General features: G+C 41.5%; 1 protein-coding gene across 1 annotated transcript; it reads left to right on the top strand.

Moving 5' to 3' along the window:
• The first annotated feature begins 304 nt into the window (after positions 1–304).
• On the top strand, positions 305–11,428 carry LOC132774543 (leukocyte elastase inhibitor-like). Its single transcript, XM_060774734.2, has 7 exons — positions 305–384; positions 4,130–4,306; positions 6,567–6,704; positions 7,333–7,450; positions 8,048–8,190; positions 9,346–9,513; positions 10,889–11,428. The coding sequence occupies exons 2-7, from the start codon at positions 4,139–4,141 to the stop codon at positions 11,294–11,296; spliced, it is 1,143 nt and encodes a 380-aa protein (XP_060630717.2). The 5' UTR covers positions 305–384; positions 4,130–4,138; the 3' UTR covers positions 11,297–11,428.
• The last annotated feature ends 895 nt before the right edge of the window (positions 11,429–12,323 follow it).

Here is a 12,323-nt window from a genome sequence, read left to right as displayed (position 1 = left end):
GGGAAACGCCTTTGTTTGGATTTTCACCCCACTAGAATGAATCCACTCTGGTTTAAATCTTGCAGAATCCTGCGGGTTGTAGTCCAGTGAGGCTGTTAAAGGCTCCTCCCTAAACTACAAACCCCAGAATTCTGCAGGAGGCAGCAACCGGATTTAAAGTGGATTCAATCTCTAGTGTGATGAGGAAAGCCGAAGGCAGAACTGCTCCACGGGAGACAGCGGCATTTGCCCCGCCTCGGAGCGTTGCTGGGAAGGAGGCGTTGGAGGGTGAGGCACCCAAGAGGCATCAATTCCGAGTCATCGCCCCTGGAGCCAAGTTCAGGCACCCAAGACCTACTGAGCTGTATTCCCGCACCGGTCAAGCTTGGAGGGCACAGAGAGAAAGTGAGAAAATGTCAACTATTGGCGAGATTCTGTTTGTGTTATGCTGACAATGTGAAAGGCATTAGTAGCGCCTATGAGAGTGGATAAGACATGGAAGTGGGGAGCAAAAGCTTCATCTCATTCCTCTGATGCAGAAATCTAGCCTCTGCTGTTATGTTGGGGGGGGGGGGGGTTGGGGGGGTGTTTGAACTGTCCAGGGGTTGTTGCTGTTGTTGTTTTTCTTTTGCAGTGGATTTGGGAATTGAAACCATGATCTCCAGAGTCTTATATGAGCACTACTCAAAAGGACAACACATTTCAGAAGTGGGAGAGTTGCTAGAAACAGCTGCTTTGGGTTTGGCAGCTCAGGGAAGTTGTTGTGTTGAGGCTCCCACCACTTTCGAATAAAGCTGAGCCTTTTCAAAGTGTGTGGGCTGCAGTGTGTAGGTGTGCTGGGTGGCCTTAGCCAGAAGTGACCCACCCACCCACCCACACAAACCGCTTGGAAATGTATGATATTACAGGCAGTCCTCAAGTTATAAACAAGATAGTTTCTTACATTCTTGGAGCCCCCCCCCCCCCCCCGTGGCTTAAGCCGCTGAGCTGCTGAACCTGCTGATTGAAAGATTGGCATTTCAAATCCGGGGAGTGGGGTGAGCTCCCACTGTTAGCCCCAGCTTCTGCCAACTTAGCAGTCTGAAAACATGCAATGGAGAAAACATCTCCATTTCTAAGCCGAAGAGCCAGCGTTGTCCGTAGACGCCTCCAAGGTCATTTGGCCGGCTTGACTGCATGGAGTGCCATTACCTCCCCGCCAGAGTGGTACCTATTGATCTACTCACATTTGCATGTTTTCAAACTGCAAATGTGAGTAGAACAATAGGTTTTCAAATTCCGCCTCCCTGCCGGAGCGGTGCCTATTGATCTACTCACATTTGCATGTTTTCAAACTGCAAATGCGAGTAGATCAATAGGTTTTCAAACTCCGCCTCCTCACCAGAGCAGTACCAATAGATCTACTCACATGTGCATGTTTTCAAACTGCAAATGTGAGTAGATCAATAGGTTTTCAAACTCCACCTCCCTGCCGGAACGGTACCTATTGATCTACTCACATTTGCATGTTTTCAAACTGCAGATGTGAATAGAACAATAGGTTTTCAAACTCCGCCTCCCCGCCAGAGCGGTACCTATTGATCTACTCACATGTGCATGTTTTCAAACTGCTGGGTTGGCAGGAGCTGGGGCTAACAACGGGAGCTCACCCTGTCCGGTGGATTTGAACTGCCAATCTTTCATGCAGCAAGTTCTGCAGCTTAGCAGTTTAGCCCGCTGTGCCACTTTGCCCCTTCTCATAACGTAACTCCATGTTAAAATCTGTTTCATACAGTGCAGTACTTTCCATCTATTACTGTTCCATAATAATTTCTCAGATAATATAAAAGTATCATAGACTCTTGCTTAACATCTGCTTCCTCCTTATCTACAGTCTTATAGCATCCTCTGTATTTATTTTTAGTTTAATTTTACATTGAGATGTTGAATCATTGGTTGCCATTCATTAACAAAGTTATCTTATAATTCTCTTAATATTACAGTTATTTTATCAATTATCAGCATATCTGTAATATATTTTTCCCATTCTTCTAAAGGAGGTATCTCTGGAGTTTTCCTATATCTGGCATATACTATTTGAGTTGCCACTATTGTGTAAAACAAGATTTTTCCAAATTTTATTTCTAATTCTTCGTTGGGCATATTCAGAAGGTACATTTGTGGTGTCATTTTAAAATTTGTGTTTAACCCTTGAAAATGTATGTCTATTTGAATAAATAAGTAAACAATTTAAAGAGAAATGGAAAAAGAGAAAAGGAAAAAAAATCTGTTTCATAGTCCATTATTTGTACCCAAAGAGGAGGCTGATAAATGGGTCTTTTCAGTGGTGTGCACCCCAGTTATGAAAATTTGCAACCAGAACAGCCAATAAAAGCCTTGCATTCTGCACGTTTTTTGAGTTGTTTTCACTTGATGGATTGCATTTAAAGTTTAATGAGTACAATCCAAACAGCTTTATGTGGCGTAAACATTCATAGACAGCAGATCCGTCTTTGGTCCAGGAGTGTTTATATCATGCAAAGAGCAAATTCTCTTTTAGACTTGTGGAGACTCATTGAATCTCCTATGTCATAACTCATCCTTCAACTTCAGTGACTGGATCTGTTTTAGCTGAGATTAAACAACAGGATACCAGACAAACTTTGTTATCTTTTCATATGACAAGTGACTTCATGGGTTTTGCTGCAACAGACTAATGTGGCTAAATTTTTGGAAATGTAAATTATTAATAGTTTGCGCCCTTAATTTGCTGTTACGATATTGTTTTGCCAAAGGCTTTCATGGCCGGAATCCCCTGTCTTTATTTAATGTTATGAAAATGAAAAAAAAATCTGGCTACCAGTATTAAAAAACCTCTATAATCATAACATAACTATGAACCATCTAGGACTTTCAGATTGTCTGGGAAGGCCCTGCTCTCGATCCTGTCTGCGTCACAAATTTGCTTGGTGGGGAGGAGACACAGGGTCTTTTCAGTGGTGGCCCCTCAGCTATGGAACACCCTTCCTAGGGGCATTAGATCGCCCCCCTCCCTTTTAACATTCCAGAAAAAAAGTCAAGACTTGGCTGTTTAAGCAAGTGTTTGAAAATGCAGTGCAACAGACATAGGAATATGGAGCACCTGGATGATGAGATTGGACAACGTTTTTAACTAGGAGACGCAAATGATTTATGTTTTATTGATCTTGTTATGGTTTTATATTATATGTTAATGTTTTTAAAAGTTTTATGTTGTTGTTGGGCATTGAATTGTTGCCTCTGTAAACTGCCTTGAGTCACTTGCGGGCTGAGAAGGGCACAGTGTACAAATACAGTAAACAAACAACCAACCAACCAAATAAAGACAAGGGAGCTCCAGACAAGAAACAATCAGGGGCAGCTAATCACTTCTCAACAAAGTATTCCCCCAGGCAGTAAGAAGCAGGCATGTAGCCGGGGGGGGGGGGGCTCGGGGGGCTTCAGCCCCCCCCCCCCCCCGAAATTTTTGTGGTGGTTCGCGAAAAGGCCTTAATGGTGCATTATTTAAACTGTTATGTTTATTCATATCATGATCTGATCACCATACTCAATATATCCCATATGCATGGGGGTATTGAGGTAATGATACAAAAGGTTTGGTAAGCTAGACCCTCTTTCACTCAGACTCAGCCCCCCCCCCGAAACTCAGCCCCCCCGAAACCCCCCCTGAAAAAAAATTCAGCCCCCCCCCCCCCCCCGAAATGAAATCCTGGCTACGGGCCTGGTAAGAAGCCACACTTTGAAAACTGCTAGGCCATTAAATGCTAATCAATGTGGCCAATTGAAACATTCACACCTAGCTCCAACAGACAAGAGTTCTTTCTCCATTCCTGGACATTCCACAGATATATAAACCTAATTTTTCTAGTTTCTAACAGACCTCACAACCTCAGAGGATGCCTGCCATACATACAGGTGAAACTTCGGGAGAGAATGCTTCTGGAACATGGCCATACAGCCCAAAAAACTTATAGCAATCCTGTTATGATATTCTTTGTAAAGTATTTGATGTTTATATTTTAATGTAGCAAATACATTTCTGTTGCCTTGGAGGCGGTTTTGGATTCAAATGGCTATATAAAAATAAAAATATAATTAACTCCATAGTTTTGTTTTGTATTGCATTTTACAGACCTTCACCATGGATCAACTAGCCAATGCAAACACCCATTTTGCCCTTGATCTCTTCCAAAAGTTGACTGAAGCCAACCCAACAGGCAATATCTTCTTTTCTCCAATCAGCATGACCTCTGCACTCGCCATGGTCTTTTTAGGGGCCAAAGGTGACACCGCAACACAACTCTCAAAGGTCAGCAAATTTGCTCATTTTGTGTTGCAATATTTATGCTGATTCTGGCTATTATATTTTAAAGCAGGTAAACATACATTCATAATATCCCACCCAATATGATGTGAAGTTATTTGAATTTTTTGCTTCTGCAATAAATAATCCCTTCACAGCAGTTTATGGCCCAGGCTTTTATAGGGAGTGGTTTTGCAATTATTAGAAAAACACGAACACAATAAAGCTCATTGCCCTTCCTTCCAAGGCTTAGACTTTGCACAGAAATTTGTCAGCTGTGTGTGCCAACACACTAAGTAAACAGCCCAACCCATGTGGAATCCTTGAAAGCAGAAAGGGGAGCGGTGTCTGAACAAAAGCCCATGCTATACAAAAATATATAGTTGATCACTTCCCTCACTCCCCAAATGAATGAACAGTGAGTCATGCCACACCACTGCCTGTGTAGTCTCTAATGCTGGAACAAATAGCCATTTCTGTGATTGTGAACAATATAATAATACAGACCAGTTCTTAGGCTTGAACAGAACTGAGGATTTTTCCTTCTGTTTCTGTTAAAGGACTAAGAACTGGCCCACCCAGGGCTACCATTTTCCTTTACCTCTAGGTTGATGACAGAGATGTTGTTAGGTGAGGATGGTCATTGTGAGCATTTTTCTCCTTTCTTGTTCACAATAATGCATACAAATACTTATTTACTTAGGTGATCCCTTGTTGTCCGAGTAGGATAGTCTTCCAAGGTCAGTGTACTTGTGGGTCTGTAGGTGACTGTGGAGACCTATTCTTGATTTGCATGTTCTCCCGCAGTGAGGGCATTGGCTTTCAGGTGGAAGGCAGTCCTGGTCAGGGTTGGCTTGACACACCTTCATCTTGGCACATTTCTCTCTTTTGCCCTCCATTTGTGCCTCTTCAAATTCTACAGCACTGCTGGCCACAGCTGACCTCCAGCTGGAGCGCTCAAGGGCCAGGGCTTCCCAGTTCTCAGTGTCTATGCCAGAATTTTTAAGGTTGGCTTTGAGCCCATCTTTAAATCTCTTTTCCTGTCCACCAACATTCTGTTTTCCGTTCTTGAGTACGGCGTAGAGCAGCTGCTTTTGGAGACAGTGGTCAGGCATCCGGACAATGTGGCCGGTCCAGCAGAGTTGATGGCGGAGGACCATCACTTCAGTGCTGGTGGTCTTTGCTTCTTCCAGCACACTGACATTTGTCTGCTTGTCTTCCCAAGAGATTTGCAGGATTTTCTGGAGGTAGCACTGATGGAATCGTTCCAGGAGTTGCATGTGATGTCTGTAGACAGTCCACGTCTCACAGGGTTGGGAGGACAATAGCTTTATAAACAAGCACCTTGGTATCCCTACAGATGTACTGGTCCTCAAACACTTTCTGCTTCATTCAGAAAAAAAGCTGCACTTGCAGAGCTCAGGAGGTGTTGTATTTCAGTGTCAATGTTGACTTCTGTGGAGAGGTGGCTGCCAAGGCAGCAGAAATGGTCAACATTTTCTAATGTTACACCATTAAGCTGTATTTCTGGCATTGGAGAGGGATTGGCTGGTGACTGCTGGAAGAGCACTTTGGTTTTCTCCATGTTCAATGACAGGCCGAGCTTGACGTATGTCAGTGACATATGGAACCTATCAAGTACAGGCAAACATGTGGGGGGGGGGGGGGGGACACGACACTAAGTTGGTTGTGCAGAGGCTGTAGCCTAGACATAGGCAAACTTTGGCCCTCCAGGTGTTTTGGACTCCAACTCCCACAATTCCTAACAGCCTGTTAGGAATTGTGGGAGTTGAAGTCCAAAAAACCCGGAGGGCCAACGTTTGCCCATGCCTTCACTAGCCTTTTCAGTTCTCACGCATCTTCCCCTCAAGGTAGGGAGTTGAAAAAGGATTCTGGAAGTCTATAGCTTTTACCTTCTCTCATAGCCATCTCATTCTCCCAGGCTGGAGGTGGGGAGCTGAAGGGCAACCATAGAAGATTGTAATAGTAATACCGTTCTCTTTAGCCTTAAATGGATGAACATTTGGTCTTCTTGTTTGCTGTGCCCCATGGTTTTCCGATCCCCTAATGAAAAACATACACACACACACACATTTGCATACTTCCTTTTATGTGCCATGCCAGGCTGTATATATCTTGCACTGGTGTGCTTTTCCCATTTCGTGATGAGACATTTTCTGAACAGCCATTGTTGTGTATCCCCTGGATGAATCTGTTTTGTTGTCATGATATTTATGTCTCAAGTAACCTCTTTGTCTCAATGCAGACATTTCACTTTGATGATGTTGAAGACTTTCATACAAGACTCCAGGCACTCAGTAGTACGATAAACCGGAGCAATGTCCCTTACGTACTGAAGCTTGCTAATAGGTTGTATGGAGAAAAAACTTATACCTTTTTGCAAGTAAGTTGAATGAGATCATGTAAAAAAAATTAATTACTAGATCCTGTCTAGTCATTAATGTTGTTTCTTAATTACTATAGTACAGGAGTGGGAATCATTTGGGGGACATGATCTCTCCCTAGAGGCTTTCTTCTTCTGCCGACTCTCATGCTTCTCTCTACTGCATGGAAATCCCCCAGACTGTCCAAATTTGCTTTGAATAGGTAATGTGTCTCCAAACTGTATATTGTTGTTCCTGGTTTTTTTTAAAAATTTCTTGCTGACTGGAATGTCGGTGGTTCAGGATGGAGTGAGCTCTTGTTGTTAGCCCCAGCTTCTGCCTACCTAGCAGTTTGAAGACATGCAAATATGAGTAGCTCAATAGGTACTACTTCAGAGGGAAGGTAATGGTGCTCCATGCAGTCATGCTGACCACATGATCTAGGAGGTGCCTACGGACAACCCCATCTCTTTGGCTTAAAAATGGAGATGAGCACCCCCTCCCAGAGTTGGACACAACTAGAATTAATGTCACGGGAAAACTTTTACCTTTTATATATGCTAGGTGAATTTTTTTGAAGTGTGAACTTTTTTGTTTGTTTGTTAAATGTGCATGGATGCTTATATCTTTTTATTTTTGTGTTTTTAGGAGTACTTGACTAGCACTCAGAAGCTATATGGTGCAGAGCTATCCACAGTAGATTTCCTAAATGCTGCAGAAAGTGTGCGAAAACAAATTAACCAGTGGGTTGAGGGGCAGACTGAAGGTGAGAGATGCTTGAAAAACACTTATTGCATTTTTGATATAAGAACTGATAAAAGCAGGAGATTAAAAAACAGGAGACTAAAATATGCAGGATGCTATAGTAAAGTTCAAAAAGTTATATCTTATAAAATGAGATATCTGATTGGTTGGAAAACTCAACAGGAGCATCAGAATAGCAGGACTTTCTTATTAGCTCTAGCTCTAAACCAATGGTTCCCAACCTTTTTTTGACTAGGGACCACTTTGACCAGGGACCACTCTCCAACATTAGTGCCAAAATAGTAATGAATCAGTTTTTGGTCAACTTTAGATTCAGTTTAGTTATTTGGGGTTGGCTATTGTCCCCTCCCCCGGGGAGATTGGGCAGGTTACAAATAAAGTTTATTATTTATTTATTATTATTATTGGGTTGTTCTGAAGCAGAAAATGTGTGACTTGCCCAAGGTCATGCAGTAGGTTTCCATGCTTGAACAGGGAGTTAAACCCCCGGTTTCACAAAATCCCTGTCAAGACCTGAGATTACTACATCACACTGGTTATATGTAATTTATGTAACATCGTTTTTATATAGATTTTTGCTCTGCACCATTTCTTTTAGGCAAGATTCGTGAATTGTTATCTGAAGGCTCTGTTAACCAACTGACCAAACTGGTTCTGGTGAATGCGATCTACTTTAAAGGTAGCTGGGACGAGAAGTTTAAAGAAGAGGACACTACAGATATGCCTTTTAGGCTCAGCAAGGTAACTGAAGGGTGTTTCATACTCTCATGTTTTCTATACTGGCAGCTGTAATCATATATTGGCAACTTTACTGAAGTGAAAGTCTCTGGAGCAGATGCTCCAGAAAAGCACCTGAAGTGATTCTGCCTTTATCAGACTCCTCTCAAAAATTTGTTTTGGAGTGCTGCAACCTTTTGAAAGATTCCAGAAGTGCAAATCAAAAATTGCCACCAGGTCTCATTTTAGCCAAAAATGTAGTGATGTGAAAAGTTGCCTTCTCCCAGCCCACCCAGCAGTTACTTGACCCTCCTGTAGTTGGACAGAGATAATTATTTAGTTACCCGCCAAAATAAACTCTTTCTATGCACATAAAAGGTTTGGTTCTCAACCTGTGCGTCCCCGGGTGTTTTGGCCTACAACTCCCAGAAATCCCAGCAATTTTACCAGCTGTTGGGATTTCTGGGAGTTGAAAGCCAAAACATCTGGGGACCCACAGGTTGAGAACCACTGGTTTACCATGCAATAACTAGAAATGTCAAGAATACAGATGGATCATTTCTTGATCCATGACATCTTTCCCAATTAAATTAAACCAAAATTTTTGTTTTGAAATAGTTTGTGTTTAGATTAATAGTCTCAATCGCAGCTGCTTTGAATCTCCTTTGTGGAGAGAAAAATCAGGGTATAAATAAACATAGTAGTAGTAATAGTAATAATCAACTTTGAAGAAGGGCTTAGCAAATCTTGTTTCAATATTTATCCCATCTGACTAAAGTATGTCACTAACTGAATATTCTGTTGGGGCTCCATCTAAACTGCCATATAACATCCAGATCATCTGCTTTGAACTAGAATATATGGCATTGTAGACTAAGTTCAAAGCAGATAATCTGGATTGTCTGATTTGATAATGTATATGACAGTGTAGATCCAGCCTGAGTTTGTTTTAGCTGACCATTTTGTGCCACTACCTTGGAAATGAGACCCAATTAATAGAATGGGAATTCCATGTTAGTAAGACTCAGATATAATGTTACAAAGCATGATATTAAGTGTTGCTAGTTTTGCAAGTATTTCTGAATTTTTTCCCACCAAATCTGATTTGTATCGATATCCCTATTAACATACCTTTTCATTCTGTATTATCATCTCTATAATATTATTGAAACCATCCAGAAGGAAAAGAAGAATGTGAAAATGATGTTCATGAAAAAGAAATTTCCTTTTGGTTATATTGAAGAATGCAAATGTCGAGTGTTGGAACTACCTTATAAGGGGAAAGAGCTTAGCATGATTATCCTGCTGCCTGATGATATTAATGATGATTCCACTGGCCTGGAGCAGGTGAGTCTGATGTCTTCCCCTTTCCTTTCCTCAATAAAAACTGGTCTGCAGATACAAAACACGGTGTTTCTAGTTATGAAGCATCATTTCCTAGAAGCACTTACATGTATTTGTAAAACATAGTCCCGCAGGAATGTTCATGGACACCACATGAAAATCATAGAGTTGGAAGAGACCTTGTGGGCCATCCAGTCCAACCCCCTCTCAAGAAGCAGGAATATTGCATTCAAAGCACCCCTAACAGATGGCCATCCAGCCTCTGCTGAAAAGGCTCGTTAAGCACAGGTTGCTACCTGATACCCCTATCAGTCTCACAACTGACTAGGAGGACCTCTGTCTTCAGTTTGTTAGCCCTCAACCAATCCATCATGACTGCCACGCACTAGGTCAGGGTCCAGGAGGCTTCCTTGGAATTCAGTGGAAAAGAGTAATAGAGTTGAGTGTCATCTGTGTATAGATGGCTCCGAACTCCAAAACTCCAGATGACCTCACCCAGCAGTTTCATGTGGATGTTTAAAAGTATTGGAGATAGAATTAAACCTTGCAGGACCCTGTAGGTCAATGGCCAGGGGTCCAAGCAGGAGTCCCCCCACTTCACCAACTGGGTGCGATCCTCCAGGAAGGAGCTGAGCCATTGCAGAGCAATGCCTCCAAGACCCATTCCAGAGAGCCACCCCAGAAGTATACCATGGTCAATGGTATCAAAAGCTGCTGAGATGTCCAAGAGAACCAACAAGGAAACACTCCCCTTGTCTAACTCTCTGTGGAGGTAAATCCATTGGTCTTCTTCTATGGCATTTGTGGAAATTACCCAGTACCTACTATATTAAGTCAACTGGATCTTGGATACAAGTAATTTTCCTTTTGGAACCAGATAGGCAGCATCAGTAGGATGGATGCTTTTCATCCTGCACTTGCCTAAGTGCTCACTACATTTTTGGAATTTCTCAGAACTAAAAATTAAGCATGAGTAGTTCTATACATTTTGAACCAAATGATGTTTTAGATTTTAAAAACTTTGATGATTCAGAAGTCTAACAGGATATTTTTCTATACTTGAAAGTGGGTAACAGTGTAAGTGCTTTAGCTTCAGGGCTCAAAGGAGTTACTTGTTTAATCTACAGTTCACAGAATTCTTCATGGACATTCAATGGGAACTTTTCCAAAACTTTATTTATTTTGAGCAAGACCTTTATTGTATTTTTGTGTCAGAATATTATTGACTTTGGCTGGTAGTGGTCCTGGCAGAAAGAATCGTTCTCCAGCTCTACCAGGTCATGTGTATAAGAAATACATGTCTAGCTTTTATGTAACACATTTCTCCACTATGCCACAATGAGAATGATTTCAATATGTCTGTCTTGTATTATTGTAGCTGGAGAAGCAGATCACCTTAGGCAAGCTCCAGGAGTGGACACAGCCCAGAAATATGTATTCTCACAATGAAGTCTATGTACACCTGCCTAAATTTAAGCTGGAAGAGAGCTATGATCTTAAGACATATTTGGCAGCACTGGGACTGAGAGATGTCTTTGATGCTGGCAAGGCAAATTTATCTGGCATGTCGGGAGCCCGTGACCTCCATGTGTCCAAAATAGTTCACAAGTCCTTTGTGGAAGTGAATGAAGAGGGGACAGAAGCAGCAGCAGCAACAGCTGTAGCAGTGATGTTATGCAGCCTGCCCATGGAAGAAGACTTTAATGCTGACCACCCCTTCCTCTTCTTTATTCGTCATAACCCAACAAGTACTATTCTTTTCTTTGGGAGATTTGCTTCTCCATGAGAAGTAAAACAACAATAATATAACCTACTGATCTCCTAGTCCACAAAGTCTTTGACAATTTATGGAATCCTGTCTTCCCTTGAAAAACAATTGGATGCTTATTGCTTTAATAAAGGCAGTTTCTTGAAGGAATGTTGTTGCAATATTTATTTATTGTGTCAGAAGCTAATTGAGACAAGCTGTTTCTGGTGTGAGAGAATCGGCCATCTACAAAGATGTTTCCCGGGGACACCCAGATGTGTTACTATCCGACGGGGAGGCTTCTCTCATGTCCCCATTCTTGCAATGTTCAGCCTGTAATACTTGGGGCTAGAAGTATTTCAGGATTTTTATATACATTTTGGGATACTTGCATGTATATAACAATATATATATATTACAGATGAGAGTCATCTCTAAGCACACAACTCATTTATGGCTGCTATACACTTTGTACACGTATCCTAAAAATAATTTCATGCACATTATTTAAATATGAGTATGTTGAATTATTTACAAAAGCGTAACTACTGTATGTCAATTACTCATGAACGAATTTGAAATACTTTGGAATACCTATTCAGAAAAACGCAATTACAATTTTAGACATTTATTCAATATAACGTAAGACAGTAAATATGCTATAGTTTGCATTTTTTGTTCTCTTTTTGCCGTCTTCCTCCTCCCCCCCCCCTTCCTCCTTTGGTAATTCCTAGATTAGACTCAGAATACCAGGCAGAATAGATCTAAAGTGCATGGGGGAGGACTGTAGTGTAGCAAATAGAAATAGGTGTTAAATATCATGATATGGATAGTGAATCAATTTTTCCCTTAAAACAGTAGAATACTTCCAGGATGAGTTTTTAGTGGCATCAATTCAACTGTTCCTGAGACATAAAGGAAAGAGGAGAAATAACTACACTCAGCTGTCAATATCTATGAATTCAACAATCCGTGGCCTGAAAATATTCCAAAGAAATTGCAAAAAGAAAACTTTGATTTTGCTATTTTATATGAGGGGCCATGGTAGCACAGTGAGTTAAACAGC

Source organism: Anolis sagrei, chromosome 4 (genome assembly GCF_037176765.1).
Source record: "Anolis sagrei isolate rAnoSag1 chromosome 4, rAnoSag1.mat, whole genome shotgun sequence".
NCBI lineage: Eukaryota > Metazoa > Chordata > Lepidosauria > Squamata > Dactyloidae > Anolis > Anolis sagrei.
The sequence above is the reverse complement of the archived record's forward strand: the minus strand, read 5'-3'. Positions and strand labels throughout refer to the sequence as shown.

Excerpts from the sequence above, each read along its gene's own strand:
- LOC132774543 (XM_060774734.2), top strand. The coding sequence starts at position 4,139 with ATGGATCAACTAGCCAATGCAAACACCCATTTTGCCCTTGATCTCTTC. Across the intron at positions 8,191-9,345 it reads TGCCTTTTAGGCTCAGCAAG|AAGGAAAAGAAGAATGTGAA; the intron begins GTAACTGAAGGG and ends GAAACCATCCAG. Across the intron at positions 9,514-10,888 it reads ATTCCACTGGCCTGGAGCAG|CTGGAGAAGCAGATCACCTT; the intron begins GTGAGTCTGATG and ends GTATTATTGTAG.